The 27,395-nt window shown below is 44.2% G+C and overlaps 1 protein-coding gene across 3 annotated transcripts in view; it reads left to right on the forward strand.

The window, feature by feature from the left end:
* Positions 1-3,811: 3,811 nt before the first annotated feature.
* Positions 3,812-27,395, forward strand: part of FLT3 (fms related receptor tyrosine kinase 3) — a 150,913-nt gene continuing 127,329 nt past the window's right edge. For 2 of the 3 annotated variants that reach the window (XM_069759027.1, XM_069759029.1), the window contains exons 1-4: positions 3,812-3,917; positions 22,506-22,717; positions 23,887-24,002; positions 24,425-24,536. In XM_069759027.1, coding sequence (XP_069615128.1) covers positions 3,831-3,917; positions 22,506-22,717; positions 23,887-24,002; positions 24,425-24,536 — 527 coding nt within the window. In that variant the 5' untranslated portion in view covers positions 3,812-3,830. The remainder of the gene's footprint in view (positions 3,918-22,505; positions 22,718-23,886; positions 24,003-24,424; positions 24,537-27,395) is intronic. The other variant, XM_069759028.1, reaches the window with a different exon arrangement.

Raw genomic sequence — 27,395 nt, forward strand, 5'->3', positions numbered from 1 at the left:
TCTGCTGTATTATAACAGTAATATAGCCCTGTCTGCCTCTGAGATGGAAGCTGAGAGGAACCTGCAGCTCTCACAGCTCTGCTGTGTTATAACAGTATTACAGCCCTGTCTGCCTGTGAGATGAAAGCTGAGAGGAACCTGCAGCTCTCACAGCTCGACTGTATTATAACAGTATTACAGCCCTGTCTGCCTGTGAGATGGAAGCTGAGAGGAACCTGCAGTTCTCACAGCTCTGCTGTGTTATAACAGCATTACAGCCCTGTCTGCCTGTGAGATGAAAGCTGAGAGGAACCTGCAGCTCTACAGCTCTGCTGTATTATAAGAGTATTACAACCCTGTCTGCCTATGAGATGGAAGCTGAGAAGAACCTGCAGATGTGTCAGTTCTAACCATACACAGCTCTGCAGTGAGGTCAGGAGAGCAGAGAGCGGCCATCACACATCACACTGGTAACAATTACATATCACACTAAAATGTAGGATACCAGAATGTACCGAATCTTTATGGAACTAAAACCACTTCTGAAGAAACGTGCACAAATGGACAGCGACATTTGTTTCCTATCTAAATGCAAAAAGGAGAATCTAATTCCCAAAGGACTCTGGATTACAAACCCAATTCTTCATACCTACAATACCCATTATGCACAGAACCTGTGTCACAGGACTTCTGAGAGATTAAGGAATCATCTTTTGCATGTCTGCTACAGCATAAAGAGTAAAGTCCAAGGGCAATTTAAAACCCTGAGGAAAACACTTACAGAAGACACAGAGCAAAAATTACAACAATATTACAACAAACTACGGACCCATCTAATTCATAACAAGGAAAAGAAACTGCACAGATTGCGCCTCAATTCAGGACTCTATACAAACAGATACAAAACAAAGCCAAAACCTGACAAATTGGACAACCACTCCATTCCAGGCACAAATAACTGTGTCACTAATCTCTCAGATTATAAAACCCAACAAAGTGGAGCTGGCTGTGCTTTCCAGAGGACTCTCATTTTGTCCTACTAAGGAACTGGATAAAACTGAACTCTGCAGTGATATGGAACATTTTTTCAGGAGACTGCGTCTGAGGGAATATTTCAATGATACAGAAGATTCAGAACCCACCTGGACTGAAGGAAAAGGGATCCTAACAACAAAGAAGAGGTCAGACTGGACACCTCCACCGGGACGCAACCCTCATTTGGATAACTATATAGACTCCTTCAGACATTTGATAAAATCCACCATCATAGATACTAACAGGAGACAAGCATCCAACATCAGTGCCCAGGAGAGAAAGGCCATACAGTCTCTGAAAACCAACAAAGAAATCATCATCAAACCTGCTGACAAGGGTGGTGCAATAGTCATGATGAACACATCAGACTATATGAGGGAAGCAAACAGACAACTTATGGACACACGCTACTACAAAAAATTGGAGTCAGATCCTACACAGGATTATTACAAGGAACAAAACAATTTGGTATCGTGTCTGCCCGACGTATCCATAAGAGCCAATGACCTGATACCAGAAAGTCCAAGAACAGGGACATTCTACATGCTTCCCAAAATCCACAAATCTGGAAACCCAGGAAGACCAATTATTTCATGTGTGGGCACCCTTACTGAGCAGGTATCTGGATGGGTAGACGGTATTCTTAAACCTCTGGTAAAGGATACACCCAGCTTCATTCAGGACACAACTGACCTATTGAATAAGCTATCAGCAATAGGTCCTCTACCAGAAGGAACCATCCTGCCAACCATGGATGTGGAATCTTTGTACTCCAATATCCCACACCAGGATGGATTAAATGCCTGCAAATTCTTCCTGGAAAACACAGGGACTGATGCAAATTCTGTGGTGAAACTTATAAAATTCATGCTCACCCACAATTACTTTGAATTTGACAAGAAGATCTATCTACAGGAGACTGGCACAGCAATGGGAAGTAAAATGGCCCCACAGTATGCAAATCTTTTCATGGCCAAGCTTGAAAGCGACTTTTTGTCCTCATGTCCCATCAGGCCTCTGGCCTACTACCGCTACATTGATGACATTTTAATCATCTGGACGGAGTCTGAGCCACAGCTAAAGACGTTCCATGAACAGTTTAATCAATTTCATCCCACTATCAACTTGACACTCCACTACTCCTGCACTGAAATTAACTTTTTGGACACCATCATTAAGCTGAAGAACAATAAAATAGAGACATCCCTGTATCAGAAGCCAATCGACCGTCCAACATACCTTAAATGGGACAGTTTCCATCCTAAACACATAAAAAACTCTATTGTCTACAGCAAAGCCATCAGATACAATCGTATATGTTCCAACCCAATGGATAGGGATGAACACCTTGGTCGCCTCAGAAAGACCTTTTTGAATCAGGGCTACCATCCAAGAATAATTGCAAACAAGATCACAAGAGCCACCAGAATATCAAGGAATCACCTGCTACATTACAAAACTAAAGAAGAAAATAACCGGGTGCCTCTAGTGGTTACCTACAATCCGAATCTGGAGGTGCTAAGGGGAGCTGCACGGAAATTACAACCTTTACTACAAAAAGATGCCCGATTACTATCCATTTTTCCAGATCCCCCACTACTGTATTTTAGGCAGCCCCCAAATCTAAGAAGCATCATTGTCAAGAGCTCCCTGTCCTCTCCCAACAGCTGCAGGTACCTTTCCTTGCAACCAGAAAAAATGTAAAACCTGTCCTTTTATAATGACCACGGACAAGATAAAGATCCCCAATTCACATCAGGACTACAAGATACCAGGTACTTTCAGCTGCGTCACTTCTAATGTGGTGTACCTAATTATTTGTAGTAAATGTCCAACTGGGGGTCTGTATGTGGGGGAGACAGGGCAAAAACTGAGAACAAGAATGAATTCTCACCGCCACACAATAAGAGATAAAAGAATGGATCTACCTGTGGCAATACATTTCTGTCTCCCGGATCATAACATTATGGACATGAAATTACTTGTATTAAAAGGTAACTTCAAATCTCAGAGAGACAGAAGAGTCTGGGAATATAAACTGATGACGACCTTTGACACGCTCACTGATGGAATGAATGACCATTAAGGGTCATCACAAAAGATACCCTAATTACATGACAATAAGACAATCCTTATCTAAGAATTGGCCCAATATTTATGGACGTAACTGTTTATCACCCATGGTAATTCTGCTTCATGTCACCTGGCTTATCCATGTTTTTTTTTTTTTTTTTCTATACTATGTTGTGCATAAATATGTGATTCTTCAGAATTTGTTTTAGTCTTTGCCTGATGAAGAGACGTATGTAGTCTCGAAAGCTTCCAATTTGTTACCACCTTTTCAGTTAGCCATTAAAAGGTATCAACCACTGAGGACTCTCAATTCTAAATATTTTTATATCACACTAGTAACACTCTTAACTATTACACATCACACTGGTACACTGGTAATTTATCCTTCATGTAAAATAGTGTCTGGAGGCAGATTCTCAGGGAGATCTATGAACGGCCCATAGATCTTAACAGCTCATTTACATATATCAAAAATGTGGATTTCTCTGGAGTAAGACATCAGATTGCAGATATCAAGGTACCATGTTACTCAGCTTCTTATGACCTGTGCTCATATAGAGGGCTTAGAAGAATTGATCCTACTGTGAGATTCCCTTTAATAGGTTTCCTTCGTCCATGCAAGAGAGTTAGTGCTCTGTATTAATGATCAGACAGAGTTATGGCGACATTAGTGTTGTTCACTGAAATTGATTGAATCTTTCACTGATTTACTTTCTACAGTTGCTGTCTTCTTAACATTATTGATGGTCACCAAACAAAGCGAGTCGCCATTTGAATGCTATTTAATAAGAAACTTTCCAGACAAAGACGAATCTGGATCTGGATTAGAGGTTGGTATTCATTTTCTGTTGTATTTTTGTTGCAATAGCAAAATAAAATGCCCAACACCTTTCTGAGCCCCTTTTTAGTTTAGATCATGCTTTCCATGAAAGGCCGTGGCCAAACTATGCCTATTAGCATTATATAACTGGGAGAATAAAGCTTTCACAAACCTACAGAACCATCTAAGGCCAGGGTCACACTAGAGAGTTTTACGGACGTATGAGAGGCGCAAAAACAACGCATTGCACACGGACCAATGATTCTCTAAGGGGCAGCTCCTATCTCCCGTATATTTCACAGCCGTATTTTACGGGCTGAGAAAATCGCAGCATGCTGTGTTTGTCAGGGTATTGAGCAAAAACAATCCACCAGTGCAAGTCTATGGGGGTGAGAAAAATACAGATTACACACAGACCATCAGTGTGACTTGCGACAAATACGCAGCGGTGTTCTATAGAAAAGCCGGCAATTCAACGCGGTGTACAGTAAAATCACACTGACAGGTTAGAATAGAATAGATAGAATAAATGTCTACACATAGTATAGGTATATATATATATATATGTCACTGAGACACATACTGTATATATATTTATCTAATATATAATTGCCTAGAATACTACTTCCTGCAATTTGTGCCAACTTCCTGTCCGGAGCTAATGTCCGGAGCTGATGTCCGGAGCTAATGTCCGGAGCTAATGTCCGGAGATAAGTGACGTCAACAGTGTCCAGTGTCTGATTGGTTGCCGCCTGCTGCGAGCGACCAATCAGAAACGTGCCGTACTGTGACACACTCCGCCCACCATTTTGGTGTGATTTTTGAATTTTTACCTCACAGCAAGTTTCTACTGCGTGGAGGCGGGCCCAGTGACGTTGCTCTTCAAGCTCCTGCCGAATTTCGTCAAAAAAATGATAATACCATTTACCAAAACTATATATATTTAGTTGTGAAGTGGTTCAGTGACATTTTCACACCAATTTTGAACTTTTGTTTGGTGTTTTCTCCATATACTGCCTATTATTCACTGACTGTTATACTGAGAGACTGCCGTTTATTAACCTCTTCTTTGCCACATTGATTCAATTGCCGGCTTTTGCTATCTCCTTATCAAATCCGACAGGATATGAGACTTGTTTTCCATACAGTAAACCATTTCATATCCCTTATTTTTTACATATTCCTCACTAATAAGTGTCTGTGTGCAAAAATTTGGGGGCTCTGTATGTTAAAATAAAGGGTTAAATCATGGAAAAAAATGGCGTGGGCTCCCGTGCAATTTTCTCCACCAGAGTGGGAAAGCCATTGACTGAGGGCAGATATTATAGCCCCCCCCCCCCCCCCCACCGGCTAACAACATCTGCCCCCAGCCACCCCAGAAAAGGCACATCTGTAAGATGCGCTTATTCTGGCACTTAGCCTCTCTCCTCCCACTGCCTTGTAGCGGTGGGATATGTGGTAATGAAGGGTTAATGTCACCTTGCTAATGTGTAATCAATAAGACACCTATCCATTATTAATCCAATAGTAGTAAAGGGTTAATAATACGCACACACATTATGAATAAAGTATTTTAATGAAATAAATAAACACATGGGGTTTTAAAATCTTTATTGTACGCTTGATCCATCTGAAGACCCTCGTTCTGTAAAAACATTAAAATAAAAAAGCAACAATATCCCATACCTGTCCATCGTACAGTCATGTCCCACGCTGTAAATCGATCTGAAGAGGTTAAATAATTTTACAACCAGGAGCTCTGCTAATGCAGCTGTTGCTCCAGGTTGTATAAACTGGGGAATGAATGGAATGCAGGGGAATGTAGCTACCTAGACTTGCGGTGCAGTGCCCCCTGCTGGCATAACCTCATATGAACTCTAGTGTGGGAAAATATTCAGAAAAATTCCCACGCTAGAGTTCATATGAGTTTTTGTCACTTTTGTCACTTTTGTCACATAACGCTGTATTGTACATTTCTCTATTGTTCCACCTGAAAAATTATAACTAAAGGGACATGTGGGTGTTACCCCATGTGAATAGGGTGTGTCTCTGCACAGGCTGACATTGTCAGCACCTGATTGGACAATATCCCGGTGTGCAGGGGTATACCCCAAACTTCTAACACCCAGTTGTCAACATATTCATAAATTTTCACGGGAGGGATCGACACGGCACAAAGATCTAAGGAAAGATGCCCCACTAATATTATTTCACAAAGAATACAAGTATGTACCTAAAGTGGATATGTGAGCTAATATTACAAAAAAGATTTCACACAGTATTGAAAATATACACTGCTCAAAAAATAAAGAGAACGCTAAAATCCCACATCCTAGATATCACTGAATGAAATATTCCAGTTGTAAATCTTTATTCATTACATAGTGGAATGTGTTGAGAACAATAAAACCTAAAAATTATCAACGTAAATCACAACTAATATCCTACGGAGGTTTGGAGTTGGAATAATGCTCAAAATCAAAGAGGAAAATGGAGTTACAGGCTGATCCAACTTCAGTGGAAATGCATCAAGTCAAGGAAATGATGCTCAGTAGTGTGTGTGGCCTCCACATGCCTGTATGGTCTCCCTACAACACCTGGGCATGCTTCTGGTGAGGTGGCAGATGGTCTCCTGAGGGATCTCCTCCCAGACCTGGACTAAAGCATCCGCTAACTCATGGACAGTCTGTGGTGCAACGTGACATTGGTGGATGGAGTGAGACATGATGTCCCATGTAGGTCTGGGGAACGGACGGGCCAGTCCATAGCTTCAATGCCTTCATCTTGCAGGAACTGCTGACACACTCCAGCTACATGAGGGCTGGCATTGTCCCGCATTTGGAGGAACCCAGGGCCAACCGCACCAGCATATGGTCTCACAAGGGGTCTAAGGATCTCATCTTGGTACCTAATGGCAGTCAGGCTACCTCTGGCGAGCACATGGAGGTCTGTGCGGCCCTCCAAAGAAATGCCACCCCACACCTTTACTGACCCACTACCAAACTGGTCATGCTGAAGGATGTTGTAGGCTGCAGATCGCTCTCCACGGCATATCCAGACTCTGTCACGTCTGTCACATGTGCTCAGTGTGAACCTACCTTCACTTGTGAAGAGCAGAGGGTGCCAGTGGCGAATTTGCCAATCCTGGTGTTCTGTGGCCAATGCCAAGCGTCCTGCACTGTGTTGGGCTGTGCGCACAATCCCCATCTATGGACGTCGGGCACTCAGACCATCCTCATGGAGTCGGTTTCTAACCGTTTGTGGAGACACATGCACATTTGTGGCCCGTTGGAGTTCATTTTGCAGGGCTCTGGCAGTGCTCCTCCTATTCCTCCTTGCGCAAAGGCGGAGGTAGCAGTCCTGCTGCTGGGTTGTTGCCCTCTTACGGCCCCCTCCACATCTCCTGGTGTACTGGTCTGTCTCCTGGTAGTGCCTCCAGCCTCTGGACACTATGCTGACAGACACAGCAAACCTTCTTGCCACAGCTCGTATTGATGTGCCATCCTGGATGAGCTGCACTACTTGAGCCACTTGTGTGAGTTGTAGAGTCAGTCTCGTGCTACCACGAGTATGAAAGCACAACCAACATTAAAAAGTGACCAAAACATCAGCCAAAAAGCATTGGTACTGAGATGTGGCCTATGGTCCCCACCTGCAGAACTACTCCTTTATTGAGTGTGTCTTGATAATTGCCCATAATTTCCATCTGTTGTCTATTCCATTTGCACAACAGCATGTGAAATTGATTGTCAATCAGTGTTGCTTCCTTAGTGGACAATTTTATTTCACAAAAGTTTGATTTACTTGGAGTTATATTCTGTTGTTTATGTGTTCCCTTTATTTTTTTTGAGCAGTGTATTTTAGACCTGGTGAGCCTGGTGCACTTACTTTGAAAATCTACAGCTGACTGGCTGTATAATCACCACTGCAGGTTTCCAAAAACGTGAAGCAGTTTAAAAAAAAAGTGTGCGGATCATTCTTCAAGTGATATCTGCTCCATACTTTTCAATAGGAGTGAATGGTAAGGCCAAACCACATCTGAAAGAGACCTGGACTTCTCTTGGAGCATTTTGTGAGCAGAAAAAAGCTCAAAAATGCCCCCCCCCCCCAAAAAAAATAAAATAAATAAAAATAACCTCTTTAAAAAAAATCCAACAAAAATGCTAATAAACCACTTCAAGAAATGGTTGCAAAAATGCACAAAAATATGCTTTAGGAAAACAATGCAGGAAAAATGCTGGCATTTCTTGGGGCGGTTTGTATTTGGAAACCTTGTCATTTTTTACCCTCCCCACCCAAAAAAATGGTAGTGTGAACAAGCCCTAAGTGTCCCAATAGTTTGATAATCTCAATAAATTACTTTGAGAAGGTGAAGAGTAACCAACCTACTGAGAAGTTGCATAAAATCTAACTATTTGTAAAACTAAAAGTCCAAAAATCAGAGACAGCACACCATTCTGGATAAGGTTATGAATGTATTCAAATTTAATAGCCCATAATGGCAACGTTTCGGCCCGTGGAGAGCCTTTCTCAAGCAAAGTGACAGTGTACAGACATGGTATTTATGTTATACAACCAATTGAACATACTTAATCTCATTTGTGCTCCATACTTTTCAATTTCAATAGGAGTGAATTGTAAGGCCAAAACACATCTGAAAGAGACCTGGACTTCTCTTGGAGCATTTTGTGAGCAGAAAAAAGCTCAAAATGCCCCCCCACCTTCCAAAAAAAAAACCTCTTTAAAAAAATCCAACAAAAATGCAATAATGCTAATGAATACCTTCATAACCTTATCCAGAATGATGTGCTGCCTCTGATGTTTGGACTTCTATGACAAGGTTTGGTACATGCCTGAGGGGCCCTGCTGTTATGAAGGCAATCCAGTAACACAGTGTGCCAGTAATCAGAGCACATACAGTGATCTGACAATAACCCAAAAACAATAGAACGAGCTCTGAGACGTGGAATCTCTGTAGACCGCAATACCTGAACCTATCCTAAACACAACTAAAGGCAGCTGTGGATTGCGCCTGACACTACCTATGCAACTCGGCACAGCCTGAGGAACTGACTAGCCTGAAGATAGAAATACAAGCCTGACTTGCCTCAGAGAAATACCCCAAAGGAAAAGGCAGCCCCCCACATATAATGACTGTTAGCAAGATGAAAAGACAAAACGTAGGGATGAAATAGATTCAGCAAAGTGAGGCCCGATATTCTAGATAGAGCGAGGATAGCAAAGAGAACTTTGCAGTCTACAAAAAACCCTAAAGCAAAAAACCACGCAAAGGGGGCAAAAAGACCCACCGTGCCGAACTAACGGCACGGCGGTACACCCTTTGCGTCTCAGAGCTTCCAGCAAAAAACGAATAGACAAGCTGGACAGAAAAAACAGCAACAAAAGCAAAGAAGCACTTATCTAAGCAGAGCAGCAGGCCAAAGGAAAGATCCAGAAGCTCAGATCCAACACTGGAACATTGACAAGGAGCAAGGAAGACAGAATCAGGTGGAGTTAAATAACAAGGCAGCCAACAAGCTCACCAGAACACCTGAGGGAGGAAGCCCAGAAGCTGCAGTACCACTTGTGACCACAGGAGTGAATTCAGCCACAGAATTCACAACACCCTGCACCCTGATTTTTATTTTTCTTTTCTGTGCTGCTCTCACTTTTTTGCAATTATTTGTAAAACCAGAAATCCAGTTGTAAAATCCGGTTCCATACATTGATGACTAGGAAGAAGTGTGGACAACGTCTTTAAAAATGTTTAATTTTTAAAGGTGTCGTCAAAACTTCAGTTTTCAGGAACACTTCACTGTCCTGTCTCCCTGCTTCCTGCTTCCCAGGCCGTGGTGCGTTCCTGAAAATTGGCAATTAAGACCAGTATTATAGCTGCTCCGCTGGTCCGATCTGTGCCCTCTCCAGGCAGCATTACCTCAGAGGAGCTCATCCAGTCAGCTTCAGAGCAGCGCTTACAAGCTCTATAGAAAAGAGCTGGTAAGAGCTGCCCTCCTTGTCTAGGACACCCACCAGCCACTACTGATATACTTGAGAGGTGCTTGTTTTTACATTTATGAAGATGAGACAATCCCTTTACCTGACACTCTAGAAAATTTATACTGGTTTGTCATTGTTGCAGAGTATCAAGTATCCAGTAACTAAGTATGTATATGGGAGAAATATCAAAGCACATTGACCAAACGTGATGAAGAATGTCATCTGTAATAACCCCACATCTAATCCCGGTCACAAAATGATAGATTGCGTTATAAATCTACGGTGATCAATAAATGCTTTCACACATATCAGACATTGAAACCCAACACATACCTGCCAGCTACGAGTAGGCAGGAGGAGCAGATGCATGTCAAGTTTCTGCGGTTTATGTGTGCAGAATACTTCCCGTGCCTGACATACCTGAAAACAGAATTTGGAAAGCAGAACTGTGACAACCACAAAGAGCTGTAAGTCAGTGCTGAAGCCACTGAGGAACTTGTGCACAGGAGATAGCATGACAGCATGGTTTACAAACAAGTGACCTAAGTTTCCATAAGGAACCATACCGTTAAAGAGGTTATCTGGGACATTGCTTATTTTTTGCTATGGAGCTAAGAACGCTAGAAGTTCCAGAGAGGGGTCATTTAACATTTCTACCTTTGGAACATTTGGAGCTCGAAATTTCTGGGACTTCTAGTTAAAGGCAGGTAGTTGCTAACTACCTCACTGTTCTGCCCGGCACCGATCCGTGCTGGCTGAGAGTGGTCACGAGCCGCTCCTGTGGGCGATTCTGCAGCTTATTCTGACGTCGCGTCGACAGAGCAGCTACGTTTCTACTCTGCTCTGTTGAAGGGGTTTCAATGCCGATTTCATGCTGATTGACAGTCGGTTCCATGGATGAGGGAGGGATGGATGATGGATGGATGGATGGATGAAGGAGGGACGCATGCACACAGCACATTATACTCACCTTTGTAGAAGCCTTTTTCTTCCTGGTTCATTCAATCATCTGAGTCATTCTCCACACTGTGTGCTGCATGAGGAGGCTGGAAGGGGTGTCTGGCCGAAACTGAGATTGGTTAAGACCAGTCTCTGACAGCCAGGAAAACTAATCGTCAAATGAGCAGCTCCTTCAGAACCAGGAGACAGCTGCTCACCAGACTAAGACCTCATGCACACATTCAGTATTTGGTGAGTTTTTTATCCCAGTATTTGTAAGCCAAAACCAGGAGTGGAACGGTCAGAGGAAAAGCATAACAGAAACATTTGCGCCCCTTCTGCATTTATCACCCACTCCTGGTTTTGGCCTAAAAATACTACGATAAAAAACTCACCAACTACTGAATGTGTGCATGAGGCCTAAAGGTAATACTTATGTTGGAGCGCACCCCAAGGGCTTGGGGAACTCGGCACCGGGCCCTTCGGTTAACAAGGGGGATGTCACGGTGGCTGACCCGGTCCGTGGCCCTCGGGAGGTCCCCGGGACGGGTGACTACCTGGTTCTACATAGAGTGCACCTGCACTCCTGATGGGAGTCTGTGTGCTGACAGTTCTCCGCGCCACAGATGTTTGGGTACACTTGAAACACATGGTGACCGGTGCAGGGGTGACCTGTTCGGGTGGAGGTTGTGGCGTTCCTTTTGGTGTTAGATCAGGGCTGTGAGATGGCGATGCGGTGGTTTCGAGTTTATTCTTGTGAACATGTAGGGCATACCAACCCTTGTCTCCCCAATGTCGCGTATATGTGACACGGTCACCAGGGTATAGATCCTGGCCTGGGTGTCCCTCCATGACGTGAGCCTCCACATCACGCCGGTTCACAAATACCTCAGGATAGAGGCCGGTTTCCTTAATAAAGCCCCAACCTCCTTGCAGGCGGAATGTCACAACGGTTCCACAACGCTGCGGACCCCAGTCCTCCTGACTCATCTGCCGGGCCCAGGTTTTGGCCAGCAGATCTTTTTCACGGTCAGTCTGGCGTCGGCGCTCTGCCTCCCTCTCCTGCTGTTCTCGCCAGAGGGTTTCCTGGCATTGATATTCTGCTAACCCGACCACCTCAACCTTCTCTCCCTCTGGCTGGGCCTCTCCCGGGAACCCGATCAGGCTAGTGGTGGCGTGGGTCCATTTGAACGTCACCCACTCCCCTTGGACGTTCACAGCGTGTTTCGTGAGCTGCAGAGGGACATCGGAGGTCCTCAGGGTCTCTCAGGGTCTTTCAAATTCTATGCGGCCACACACCCAGCCGGGTGGTGGTGGTGGGTCTACCGCCACTAGCAGGGGTTCCTCGGCTACCGGGGCAGGACTGGTGTCATTACCTGCTTCCACGGTGTCTCCGGTGCCGGTCTCCTCCTCTGCAGGCTGGAGCTCTGGCGGCTGACTGCCTCGCTGCTCCTCACTACCAGTCGTCGCACGATGCCATAGGCTCCGGAGCTGCCGACATAGCTCGTCCACTTCCGCTCCAAGAACCTCCTGGTTCATGCAGCCTGGTAGGGTCTTGCTCGATTCCCATTGGCCGGGAGGGCTACGGGCTTTCTCCCCCTCTTCCGGACGACCTCCGCTCGCCATGTTGCCAACCAGGTTCTGCCTCATGGCGTCCAGTGGTTCCTGCCCCACTCCTCCTGCACGCCACATGGTGCTGTAATGGCGGCGATTTTGGTGGGAATTTTGGCGGCAAATGGCAATACATAGTCTTTAAGCAAATCACAGTTCAAATACAATTGTGGCACAGTTCTTAGGCGCACATGACATGATTTTCAGGCTTAAGTAGATCCTGTTCGTGACGCCAAAAATTGGAGCGCCCCCAGTAGGGCAGTGGGGTACTCGGAGCCGGGCCCTTCGGCTCTCAAGGGGGATGTCACGGCGGCTGACCCGGTCCGTGGCCCTAGGGGCGTCCGTTGAAAATAAGGGGGGGATAGGTCTTTAAAGGGATAATATTCGTGACGCCACCTGTGGTATTCGGTCGGGGTGACCGACGCTGCTTAGGGGTCCGTTGGGGTGATGTTATGGCAACTAGATGGTATACCTTCCCACAGGTGAAGTATGTCCCCAGGGCTTCCCAGTGTGTGGATGATGGATGGTGTGAGGCGCAGTGAAGAACGAGGACACAAGGTTGCAGTCTCTTTACCTTTTTACTGAAGGCTTCAGCATCCACAGTTCAGAGCACAAGATCACAGGGCAGGCAGAGTCCAGCCGGTCCGAAGGCAAATCCAGAGTCCCCTTATCCAGGTGGAAATCAGTAGCCTTCCTCTAGCGCCTGAGTGTTGTAGTCCCTCCCTGCTGAGCTTCTCAGTGAGGTCCTCACAACTATTGTAGATGTAATGTCTCTTTCTCTCTGACCACCTGATGGATAGGATAGGGCAAACCCATATGACTGGTGGCCTGAGGCTTTTTACAGGGACACTACCACGCCCCGGCCCCCACAAGTTGCCACCGTGCCTCCTGGGTATAAGGTCGGGCAGCCAACATAGAATTGACTGTCCTGCCAGTCTCTGAAGTAAAGCATAGCGATCCTTACTCCCTTGGTATTCTGGCTACCGGCTTCTGCGCCTCAGAAAGGAGGCAGCTTTTTACAGGGCAGAACTCCTTCTGGTTTCCTCTCCTTTTGCTATGACTTTGTTTCTCACTCACTACAAGACAATTCTCTTCTGATGTCTCTTTCTTAGGATGCTGCCGCACGCGGGGCAGGCGCAGCTCCGTGGACCCTCATCCTCCGCAGACCTCAGTCTGCCTCTGGCCCCCTCTCACTCCAGCCAGCTTCTCCCTAACTTCCTATCCAGACTACCAGTTTTACCTAATTGTGAGGAGTGCCCTAATAGATAGAAGCATGGCTCCCCCTGGCCGCCTGGAGTGTGAAGTGTGTTGTGTGGTTTGTGATACTTGTTAAGGTGATCTCCTTTATTGCCATCAGACATAACATCACTCCCCCTGGTGGAAAAATGACATTACTGCAACGACCAGGACCCTGGGGCGCTGCACTTACAACACCATTCAGAATTCTGACAGGGAGTACAGGGTGGGCCATTTATATGGATACACCTAAATAAAATGGGAATGGTTGGTGATATCAACTTATTGTTTGTGGCACATTAGTATATGGGAGGGGGGAAACTTTTCAAGATGGGTGGTGACCATGGCAGTTATTTTGAAGTCAGCCATTTTGGATCCAAATTTATTTTTTTCAATGGGAAGAGGGGCATGTGACACATCAAACTTATTGAGAATTTCACAAGAAAAACAATGGTGTGCTTGGTTTTAACGAAACTTTATTCTTTCATGAGTTATTTTCAAGTTTATGATCACTTATAAAATGTGTTCAAAGTGCTGCCCTTTGTGTTGGATTGTCAATGCAACCCTCTTCTCCCACTCTTGACACACTGATAGCAACACCACAGAAGAAATGCTAGCACAGGCTTCCAGTATCCATTGTTTCAGATGCTGCACATCTCGTATCTTCACAGCATAGAGCACCACCACATTATGGGTGTCAGATCCGAGTATTCCTACATGAACAGTTTCCTGGAAAGTGGATTGGTCGTCGTGGGCCAATCCCGATCTGACCCCCCTTAGACTTTTATCTTTGGGGTCATCTGAAGGCTATTGTCTACGCTGTGAAGATACAAGATGTGCAGCATCTGAAACAACATATACTGGAAGCGTGTGCTGTGCCACAAACAGGAAGTTGATATCACCAACCATTCCCATTTTATTTAGGTGTATCCATATAAATGGCCCACCCTGTATATTACATACTATCAGCATTCTGCATCCTAGGTATACACCCAAATTATGCAGAAAGCTCAGACAACCCCTTTAAGTATTGATCCTAAGTGATTCTGCTGATATGCGCAATGCTTCTGGGGGAAAATGTTATGCGAAATACAGTGGCATGTTTAAAATTTTGCACCCTTAGTCAAAATTACTGGTTTTGTGAACAGTTAAGCAAGTTGAAGATGAAATGATCTGAAAAGGACCTAAAGTTAAAGCTGACACACTTCCTTTGTATTTTAGCCAATATATATTTTTATTTTTTTTCCATCTTTTATCATTTAAAAATTACAAAAAAAAATGGGCCTATGCAAAAATTTGAAAAAGAAAAAAAGAAAATGCGATCTTTGCAGAGCGCTGAGGCAGATCCTTTTTCTTTTTCACTACTCATCCCTCTTTGAGGGTACACAGCAGGAGCTGCTCCGTGCATTGCATCTGGACACACAGACCACTAGCCAGGGGTTTTGAGGACCTGCGATCACGTGACTTGAGGACCTGCGGTCACATGTACACAGCTCAGCTACGGCGGTGTCCATCAGCCTCCACGTGTGACCTGCACGTCTCCAGCTACAGGAAGCTACAGGATGGACATCGCTCCTCACTCCCATGCTCACACCGGGGTTATGCAGGGGGTGCATAACTCTGTTAGATTAGTGGCCCCTTGACGCTTGTCTAAATAGTTTTATGGTGCATACAGATTCTGCAAAAGTTTTGACACCTTGCATGGATAGTACCTAGTAGCACCCCCTGTTGAAAGTATCATTGCTTGTAAAAGCTTTTATTAGCCAGCCAACAGTCTTTCAATTCTTGTTTGAGGGATTTTCATCCATTCTTCCTTTGAAAATTCTTTCAGTTCTGTGAGATTCCTTGGTCGTCTTGCATGCACTGCTAGTTTGAGGTCTAGCCACAGAATTTCAATGATGTTCAGATTAGTGGACTGTGAGGGCCATTGTAAATCCTTCAGCTTTTGCCTTTTGAAGTAGTCTATTGTGGATTCTGACATGTGTTTAGGATCATTATCCATTTATAGAAGCCATCCTCTTTTCAACTTCTGCTTTTTTACAGATGGTGTTATGTTTGCATCAAGAATTTGTTGAAATTTCATTCAATCCATTCTTCCCTCTACCCATGAAATGTTCCCCTTGCCATTGGCTGTAACATAACTCCAACTTGATTGATCCACCTCCATGCTTAATGGTTGTCGAAATGTTCTTTTCCTGAAATTATGTGCCTTGTTTTCTCCACACATAACTTTGATCATTGTGGCCAAAGAGTTCTATTTTAATCTCATTGGTCCACAGGACTTGCTTGCAAATTGCATCAGGCTTCCTGAGATGTTCTTTTGCATACTTCTGTTGCTGAATTTTATGGTGAGGATGTAGGAGAGGTTTTCATCTGATGACTCTTCCATAAAGGTTATATTTGTGCAGGTTTTTCTGAATATTAGAACAATGTACCACAACTCCAGAGTCTGCTACATCTTTGTGAAGGTTTTTTACAGTCAAGCAGGGGTTTTTTGATTTGCCTCTCTAGCAATCCTACCAGCAGCTCTCACTGAAATTTTGCTTAATCTCCCAGACCTTATCTTGACCTCCACTGATCCTGGTAACTGCCATTTTGCCATTTCTTAATTACATTTCGAACTGAGGAAAGGTCAACTTGAAAACGCTTTGCTATCTTCTTATAGCCTTCTCTTGCTTTGTGAGACCCCACAATTTTCATTTTTAGAGTGCTAGGCAGCTGCTTAGAAGAACCCATGGCCCCTATTTTTTGGCACAAGGTTAGAGGAGGCTGGGTTTTTGTAAAGCTGTAAAATTTTCATCACCTGGCTTTTCCTAATGATGATAGTGAACAAGCCATAACCCTAACAGGCTAATTAATGTCTGAAACCTTGGTTAAAGTTATCTGAGCACACAAATTTCCAAGGGTTCCTAAACTTTTGCATCGGCCTATTTTCTTTTGTGTAATTTTTAAAATGTAAAAAATGGCAATATATATTGTTTTTGCTTAAGATCCAAAATAAATGTGGCTTTAACTTTTAGTGATCATTCATCTTCAACTTGCTTAACTGTTCACAATAACATGTGATAAAATTTACATGTCACTGTAGCTTTTCTCCAGAAGGAAGCTATTTCTCCAGTGCCATATAGAGGTGAATACCCTGTCAAAAATACATACATAGTGCTAATAAATAGTAGAAAGAGATAGTATAAAAGAGAAAAGACTAAAAAGACATGCAAAGAGGGAAGGACTTTAGATGGTAATAGTTCCGTTCAACCGAATTCCACTAATATAGAGACAAAAGCATTAGCTATTAACCCTGTGTGTCCCCAACTTTTTACTATTGACGCTGCCTATGCGGCATAAATAGTAAAAAATGTAATGTTAAAAATAATTTAAAAAAAAACCTGCTATACCCACGCTCCGTAGTCGCTCGCGCCGGCCGCTATCTTCCGTTGCAGGTTCCGGTGGCAAAGATGGTATGGGAGAAGGACCTGCCATGACGTCACGGTCATGTGACTGCGACGTCACCACACGCCCTGCACGCCTGCGCGAGAAGGACCTGCCGTGACGTCACGGTCATGTGACTGCGACGTCATCACAGGTCCTGCGCTCATACCAACCCTGGGACTGGAAGCTGCCGCGGACTACAAAGGGCCCTAGGAAAGGTGATTATATGTTTTTTTATTTTTCAACCTGTGACAAATCTGGCTGGGCAATATACCACGTAGCTGGCCAAAATACTACGTGGCTCTGTGCTGTATACTACTTCGCTGTGAAATATACTACGTGGCTCTGCTGTATACTACGTGGCTCTGTGCTGTATACTACGTAACTGGGCAATATACTACGTGGCTGGGCAATATAATACGTCACTGGGCAATATACTACGTGGCTGGGCAATATACTACGTCACTGGGCAATATACTACGTGGTTGGGCAATATACTACGTGGTTGGGCTATATACTACGTCACCGGGCAATATACTATGTCAATGGGCAATATACTACGTGCCTGGGCAATATACTACGTGTCTGGGCAATATACTACGTGGCTGGGCAATATACTATGTCAATGGGCAATATACTACGTGCCTGGGCAATATACTACGTGTCTGGGCAATATACTACGTGGGCTGTGTAATATACTATGTCGCTGGGCAATATACTACGTGGCTGGGCAATATACTACGTGTCTGGGCAATATACTACGTGGCTGGGCAATATACTACGTCGCTGGGTAATATACTATGTGGCTGGGCAATATACTACGTGGCTGGGCAATATACTACGTGGCTGGGCAATATACTATGTAGCTGGGCAATATACTACGTGGCTGGGCAATATACTACGTGGACATGCATATTCTAGAATACCCGATGCGTTAGAATCGGGCCACCATCTAGTAATAAATAAATGGACAGAGTCAACCTGTGCAGGCACTCATCCCTAATTGTTAACACCCAGTTGTCAATGTATTCGTAAATTTCTATGGAGAATACTAGAGAAACGGCACAATGCAGATAGATAAGAAAAGATGCTCCAAAATGATATTACATAAAGAATGTAAGTATTTATTAAAATAGACATGTCAGGTCTTAAAGAACCTTGCAATATATGGGCCACGCTACCCAGAGTGGCCAAAGACCTAAAGTCAACAGCTTCATAGGCATCCATGTGGGACATGTGAAACCAGCCTCAGGAAAAAAGAAAAATGAACCGATTATTTTGACCAAACTCTGATCAGAGTTTGAGCAGAGAGTGGTCCAAATGCCATCAGTTTCTCTTGAATGTGGAGAAAAGACGTTTCTCCACCTTCTCCTTATGCCATCCAAATGCATTTTGATTTATTCAGGGACTCATAGACTTGCATTGCCGATTTTGATATGACCCTCAGATCAAAATCAGACACGTCTCCATGATTTTCCAGAGGGCTGTTTGGTCCACGAAAAATCATGGACATGTGAATGACCCCATACATTATAATAGGTTCAAGTGCTATCTGTGAAAACTACGGCTAGCACTCATACGAGAAAATCTGACGTCTGAATGAGGTCCTAAGGCCACGTTGATATGTTCAGTACTTGGTCAGTATTTTACCTCAGTATTTGTAAGCCAAAACCAGGAGTGGGTGATAAATACAGAAGTGGTGCACATGTTTCTATTATACAGGGTGGGCCATTTATATGGATACACCGAAATAAAATAAGAATGGTTTGTGATTAGTGATGAGCTAATATACTCGTTACTCGAGATTTCTCGAGCATGCTCGGGGGTCCTCCGAGTATTTTTTAGTGCTCGGAGATTTAGTTTTTCTTGCCGCAGCTGAATTATTTACATCTGTTAGCCAGCATAAGGACATGTGGGGATTCCCTAGCAACCAGGCAACCCCAACATGTACTTATGCTGGTTTAAAGTCCTTTTACTAGGCACTGCTCTTAATAGCCAGTTTCCTACTCCACACTGATGAGGGGCAAATACCCCGAAACAGCTGTCTGTGGATGGATACCATGTTTTGGCATAGGTGGTTTTCCTTTTTGGATGCTGTCCTTCCCGTAGTTGTTCCTTCCCGGTGAAAGACCTGGCTATTCATTGCTTGCGTTGAGAAACACGTGATGGTGTCTCCGCGGCTTTTCTACATGCATTTGCATATTTCCCATAAGGGATGGGGGCAGTGTTCTGGATCACTGCGTTGAGAAACACGTGATGGTGTCTCTGCGGTGTTGGATGTTTTGATCTCCCCGAGGTCATTGATCCTTATGTTTATAGTTCTTTTACTAGGCACTGCTCCTAATAGCCAGTTTCCTACTTCACACTGACGAGGGGCAAATACCCCAAAACAGCTGTCTGTGGAAGGATACCATGTTTTGGCATAGGTGGTTTTCCTTTTTGGATGCTGCCCTTCCCGTGGTTGTTCCTTCCCGGTGAAAGACCTGGCTATTTATTGCTTGCGTTGAGAAACATGTGATGATGTCTCCACAGTGTTGGATGTTTTGATCTCCCCGAGGTCATTCATCCTTATGTTTATAGAAAGTAGGTGTTGACATAGAATTGCACTTCAACTCTTCTCACCCCTTTCTCCCTTCTATGTTAGACTATGTGCCCATAATCAGGAATAGTAATGTTTTGGATGCACCGTATTTTTGTTACATCCAAAGCGCTGTGTTCTAATTGTCGCACTTGTTTGTCAGTACAAGCGGATTCACCGCCATGTAACAACACTCTATTGGTCAAAATACGCAGACTAGCTTCTCCGCTACAGAAATTGACATGCTGCGGCTTGTAAACCCGCACCGCTGGTGAGTATACGCAGCGCTAAACAGAAGCACTGTGGGCATGGGAATTCTATAAATCCCATCCACTGTGCTGGTAATGTAGAGTGCAACGTTTTGGACCCAGCGCAGATGCGTTGCGTCCAAAACGCTGCTATTGCAGATCGTGGACACGTAGCCTTACCGCTCTGTCCGGTTATTGTCCATGTTTAATTGTAACAGTAAGATGTGAAGCGACACTACTCTATCCGCCTCCTTCTGGACCTGTCCTCTGCCTTTGACACAGTGGACAATTCCCTGTTGCTGCAGACCCTCTTATCCCTTGGCATCATAGACTTGGCCCTATCCTGGATCTCGTTATACCTAGCTGACCGGACATTCAGCGTCTCCCACTCACACGCCACCTCCTCACCTCGCCACCTATCTGTCGAAGTTCCGCAAGGTTCAGTTCTAGGGCCCCTGCTCTTCTCCATTTACACTTTCGGCCTGGGACAGCTCATAGAATCTCACGGTTTTCAGTATCATCTCTATGCTGACAACACAGATCTACATCTTTGGACCAGATATCAACACCCTACTAACCAGAATCCCTCAATGTCTATCCGCTATTTCATCCTTCTTCTCCGCTAGATTTCTAAAACTTAACATGGACAAAACAGAATTCATTGTCTTTCCCCCATCTCACGCGACCCCCCAACGAACCTATCCATTACAATAAATGGCTGCCCACTCTCCCCAGTCCCACAAGCTCGCTGTCTAGGGGTAATCCTTGACCCTGATCTCTCCTTCAAACCACATATCCAAGCCCTTCCCACTTCCTGCCGCCTTCAACTCACAAATATTTCAAGGATCCGTACATTCATAAACCAAGAATCTGCAAAAACCCTAGTCCATGCCTTCATCATCTCCTGTGTTATGATCTGGTGGTTTAGGAGCAACATGGGACGAGCTCTGAAGGAAGTGGTACCTGTACTGACCGCAGTCTCTAAGCTCAACACAACACTAGAAGTAGCCGTGGGATGCTCCTGACACTCCCTAGGCACCTCGTCACAGCCTGAGAACTAGCTACCCCTAAAGATAGAAACAGGAAAACTATCTTGCCTCAGAGAAAATCCCCAAAGGATAGATAGCCCCCCACAAGTAATGACTGTGAGCGGAGAGGGAAAAGACATACACAGAATGAAACCAGGATGAGCACAGGAGGCCAGTCTAGCTAGATAGATAGGACAGGATGGAATACTGTGCGGTCAGTATAAAACACTACAAAAAATCCACACAGAGTTTACAAAAATCTCCACACCTGACTAAAGGTGTGGAGGGTAAATCTGCTTCCCAGAGCTTCCAGCTACACAGAATTAATTCATACTGACAAGCTGGACAAACATAGAAAGCACAGAACGGATAAGTCCACAACATGTGGACAGAAAAGAGCAAGCAAGGACTTAGCTTTGCTGAACTGGTCAGGATAACAGGGAAATCCAAAGAGATGTGAATCCAACCAGGAACCATTGACAAGTGGCACTGGCTGAAGAGAGAGCCAGGCATAAATAGCCGAGCAGAAAGACAATCAGTGGAAGCAGCTGCAGACTGCTAAATCCAAGGAGCAGCCATACCACTTAAAACCACCGGAGGGAGCCCAAGAGCAGAACTCACAAAAGTGCCACTTACAACCATGAGAGGGAGCCCAAGAGCGGAATTCACAACACTCCTGCCTCGACTACTGTAACCTCCTGCTCTGTGGCCCCCCTCTAACACTCTTGCACACCTCCAATCTATTATAAACTCAGCTGCCCGACTAATCCACCTGTCCCCTCGCTATTCCCCGGCCTCTCCCCTCTGTCAATCCCTTCACTGGCTCCCCATTACCCAGAGACTCCAGTACAAAACCCTAACCATGACATACAAAGCCATCCACAACCTGTCTCCTCCATACATCTGTGACCTCGTCTCCCGGTACTTTCCTGCATGCAACCTCCGATCCTCACAAGATCTCCTTCTCTACTCCCCTCTTATCTCCTCTTCCCACAATCGCATACAAGATTTCTCTCGTGCATCACCCCTACTCTGGAACTCTCTACAACAACATATCAGACTCTCGCCTACCATCGAAACCTTCAAAAAGAACCTGAAGACCTACCTCTTCCGACAAGCCTATAACCTGCAGTAACCACCGATCGACCAAACCGCTACATGACCAGCTCTATCCTCACCTTCTGTATCCTCACCCATCCCTTGTAGATTGTGAGCCCTCGCGGGCAGGGTCCTCACTCCTCCTGTACCAGTTGTGACTTGTATTGTTCAAGATTATTGTACTTATTTTTATTATGTATACCCCTCCTCACATGTAAAGCGCCATGGAATAAATGGCGCTATAGCAATAAATAATAATAATAATGTGAACTCTTTAGCATTGACTTTACTCATCGTTACTGATTTTTAAGTCAAACTGTGCAATCCTTTTTGCTAATTATTATTAATTTTATCATGTCATTCTCTAATTTTATTTTTGGAAAAAAATCATGAAAATTCAGTTATATAAAAGAAACACATACTTTACTTTACAGAATTCCACCTCTCATATTAATGCTACAAACCTGAACTGTGTGTGGACATCAAATAACACTTACAAGGCTGCACTCAGCGTGGAAGTGGATATTTTTGAATCGATAAAGCTGAAAGTTCTTCAGAACATAAGCGACACGGTGACCTATGTCTGGTTTCAGAAGAAGTGCAGTATCTGTTGCGTTGTGATTCTTGTGAATGGTACTGAGTCCAGGTAAGGTGCATGGTTCTCAGGTGAGACATCCTTGGTGAACACCTTGTCATAAGAGATGCAACTGCCAATAAACTCTACCGATGACAGCAACCTCTAGGAGCCACTTTAGTCACATATGCCCTCTAGCTTTTTATTTTGTAAACCTTCTTGATAAATCAGCTTCCAAAAAGTTTGTCCTTTGATATCACTATTGGATCCACCGTTACTGTGGTGGCTTTATCTGCCCTTGTTTTAATGGGATCATCAGACAACTTACCCTAATAACTAGTCGGTTTATACGATCCCGTGTACCGCAGTGCAACTTTAGAGTTTGGGCGGGCAAAGCACAACTTAAAAGGACTCCAAATGAGTTGGACAACTTTTATCCCTTTCCAATCCTATTTCTTTTGATAATTTTTCAAAACATATGGCACGCTTGAACAATATAGAGTACAACCTGCGCTATCTGCTAGCTAAAGTCAGCGCTGATCAGAACAAATGCAGCAAAAAAAGGTGTCGGAAGTTTACCATAATTGGAACGGAGCAGGAAAATCATAATGTCATATCAAACATTGGAACGGAAAAGATTAATGCTGATGAATTCATCTAGTTACTAGAATATGGCATCACTTTATCATCAGTGGCGGTCCAGCCTCTGGGTTCCTCACCAATGCTAACAACAAAAGGGCTTCAGAGCTGTTTTTTATTACCTGCAATATTCTAATATTGTATTATGAGATTCACAATGAACAGTGAAAGATTCAATTTTATTTTGCTAAATGGAGTATTAAGATTTGCACAGCAAAATTTGTGCTAACGGTTTGACCTGAACCAAATTAGCTCTACAGTAGGTTAATTTGGAAAGTGTGAGTATAACCAGATACTTGTCCACAGAGAATGTGTGGGGACGATTGACTATATTTATTAATACTTGAAGGCAGAAGTACTGTGGGTCTTAACCAGTTAGTAGTTTTTAATGATTGCAGCAACCTAGGTAACGAGATGCAATTTGTTCTGTACTAATATATGAATGGGGAACATTAACACGATTTGACAAGTGGAGGGGGGGGGTATTTTCTGGGGTCTTCATTATTTGTTAAGCAGTAGGTCATCACGATGGATATTCATCACTACAAGTAATGTAGCAATGGCAGATCACTCACAGAAGTAATCATTTTCCTTTATTTCAGTAGTAATAGTTATTTGGATCTGGTAAGAGCCACTGGAAAACAAGCGGGAATATATGGACTTTCTATACGAAGCGAAAACTCCACCTACTGCATATATTTTGAAGTGAAAATAAGAAGTAAGTAAACCACTATGGAATGACTAGGTTGGAAGAACCAAAGTACATATTGTCAGGTGACTTGCCTGCGCCAACACTATATTCTCAGAAAGTTTCTTCTCTAAAAAAAAGTCTATTCTCAGAAAATGTGGTTCCTTATGAAGTTTCGCATCTGTTCCATCATCGGAGCACATTACCAAAATGATGGAATGCTAGACCTATCACTTTACACCAATGATGTCCAAGGGACCCTATTGACTTGTAATGGGACCCATAGCGCTGTGTTGGGGTGCACGTCATTGTCATGCATAGAGTAGCGCTGCCTGCTGCATTTTTCTTCCAGTGAAATATGAGAGAATCTGAAATTGTGGCTTCTGATGAAGCCTCCGATGCAGAGGTGAACCAAGGCTATGGAGTCAAATACGATTTATGTTCTTTTTCAGGTAAACCAAGAAAACCTTATTTTAAAATTATGCCATACCACTTGAGCTGCATTTCTGAAGCTTATCCAAAACCTGTTGTATATTGGATATCATGCACTTCACCTGATGACAGGTAGGAACATATTCTGCTGCATCATTTAGCTTATCCTGTGGTTCTGCTGTGTTTTTATTAAAGCAGTAAAAAGTATATTAAAGGTAACCTGTTACCCCCAAAATCGATGGTGAGGTAAGCTCACCGTCATCAGGGGCTTATCTACAGCATTCTGTAATGCTGTAGATAAGCCCCCGATATAACCTGAAAGAGGAGAAAAAGAGGTTAGGATTATACTCACCCAGGGGCGGTCCCGCTGCGGTCCGGTCAAATGGGTGTCTTAGGTCCGCTCCGGCGCCTCCTATCTTCATTCCATGACGTCCTATTCTGGTCTTCTCGCCGCTGCTCCGGCGCAGGCGGACTTTGTCTGCCCTGTTGAGGGCAGAACAAAGTACTGCAGTGCGCAGGTGCTGGGCCTCTCTGACCATTCCGGCGCCTGCGCACTGCAGTACTTTGCTCTGCCCTCAACAGGGCAGACAAAGTACGCCTGCGCCGGAGTCGCGGCGTGAAGACCAGAAGAGGACGTCATGGAATGAAGATGGGAGGCACTGTTCCGGACCTGTGACGCCCATCAGAGCAGGACCGCCCCTGGGTGAGTATAATCTAACCTCTTTTTCTCCTCTTTCAGGTAACATCGGCGGCTTATCTACAGCATTCCAGAATGCTGTAGATAAGCCCCTGATGACGGTGAGCTTACCTCACCATCGATTTTGGGGGTGGCAGGTTCCCTTTAAAATGGTTGTGTCAGAAGGTATATTTACATATAATAACAGATAGATTAGCGTTTGTCCGTACTGTATTATATCTTCTGTGTATAACGGCTATGACAGTTATGCCAGATCCATTTACAAATGGCTACCAACAAAGCGTAATAGACCACCTTCACCTCTCATGTTGTCTGTCTGGTTTTCTTGGGGTCTCTGACATTTTGGAATAATGCTGCAGACTACACTATTCAAAAATACCTGGAATCCTGTGGGAATAAAACAAAAGTGTGAACAGAGCCTAAGGGTATGTTCACACGTTCCTGATTTCCATCCTTTTTTTCAGGACTAAAAACCGCAGCTCTTTGCAGAAAACGCAGGTCCTTTTTTGGTGCTTTTTTGGTGTGTTTTTTGGTGCGTTTTTTGATGCGTTTTTTTTATGCAGTTTTCTATGCAGAGTCTGTGTGTTTTCTAGGAAGTTTTTTAGGGTTAAAATGGCTGAAAATACCCTAACCCTACCCCTAACCCTAACCCTACCCCTAACCCTACCCCTAACCCTACCCTAACCCTAACCCTACCCCTAACCCTACCCCTACCCCTAACCCTACCCCTAACCCTAACCCTATTCTAACCTTAGTGGAAAAAAATAAAAATAAATTCTTAATTTTTTTTATTGTCCCTACCTATGGGGGTGACAAAGGGGGGGGTGTCATTTACTATTTTTTTTATTTTGATCACTGAGATAGGTTATATCTCAGTGATCAAAACTCACTTTGGAACGAATCTGCCGGCCGGCAGATTCGGCGGGTGCACTGCGCATGCGCCCGCTATTTTGCAAGATGGCGGCGCCCAGGGAGAAGACGGCCGGACGGACACCGGGAGGTCGGGTAAGTATAAGGGGGGGAGATTAGGACACGGGGGGCATCGGAGCACGGGAGGGGGGCATCGGAGCACGGGGGTGGGCATCGGAACACGGGGGAGGGGCATCGGAGCATGGGGGGGTGGGATTGGGGCAGCCACACTCCGCCCACGCACTTCCGCCCGCTTCCCCGCACTTCCTGCTGCAGCGGTTCGGCACCACAAACCGCAATAAAACCCGCAGATATATTTTTGATCTGCGGGTTTTACTGCGGGTTTGACCTCACAATGGAGGTCTATGGGTGCAGAACCGCTGCGGTTCCGAAAAAAGAAGTGACATGGTACTTCTTTTTTACCGCGGCTATTCAGCGCGGCTTTTTTTCCCGATTCCCGCATCATGTGCACAGTGGTTCCTGTTTTCCATAGGGTACAGTGTACTGTACCCTGCATGGAAAACAGCTGCGGAGCCGCAGCGGCAAAATCGCGCCGGTTCCGCAGTAAAAAACGCACTGTGTGAACATGGCCTAACAATGGTTTTTATACACACTCTCCTCCACCTCTTCTGTCTGCATAGTGTCCATCACTTTTTGAGCTTTTGTATTTCTAGATGTTCAAAGCTTGTACACGTATACTAATTTTATATTTCCATCACATCTAGATCACCATCACCTCCTTGCCATTCTCAATTTTACACATATATCAAGATCACCATCATCACTACATCACTTCTAGATCTTTATAATTTCAACTCCTCCGTAACTTCTAGATCTTTCACTTCTAGAACTTCAGTAATTATAGATCTTTAATGCTTCCGCATCTCCATCACTTTTAGATCTCCATAGCTTTAACAACTCCATCACTTCTAGATTTCTTTAGTCATTATTGACTGCCAATGCTTCTGCACCTTCACTCCTTCTAAATACCAATCACTTTTACATATGCATCCTTTCTAGAGCTCTATAATTTCTACACCTCCATGAATTCTAGATCATCATCACCTCTACATCATTATTAGTTTTACACCCTCATCACTTTTAGATCTCCGTTACTTCTACATCTATATCACTTCAAAATTTAAATCACCTCTACACTTCCATCACTTTTACACCTCCATTATTTGTACACTTCTACACATCTATAGTTTCTAGATCTTCAGTGCTTCTAGGCATTGCTTGTGCACCTCCACCTCTTTTACACCTGCATCACTTCTAGATCTCCATCACCCTACATCTTCATCAATTCAGTCATCATTATCATCATAAATTCTACACCGCTATCACTTCCAGACCTCCATCACTTCTAGATCACCATAACATAT

Source organism: Ranitomeya imitator, chromosome 3, assembly GCF_032444005.1.
Source record: "Ranitomeya imitator isolate aRanImi1 chromosome 3, aRanImi1.pri, whole genome shotgun sequence".
Lineage (NCBI taxonomy): Eukaryota > Metazoa > Chordata > Amphibia > Anura > Dendrobatidae > Ranitomeya > Ranitomeya imitator.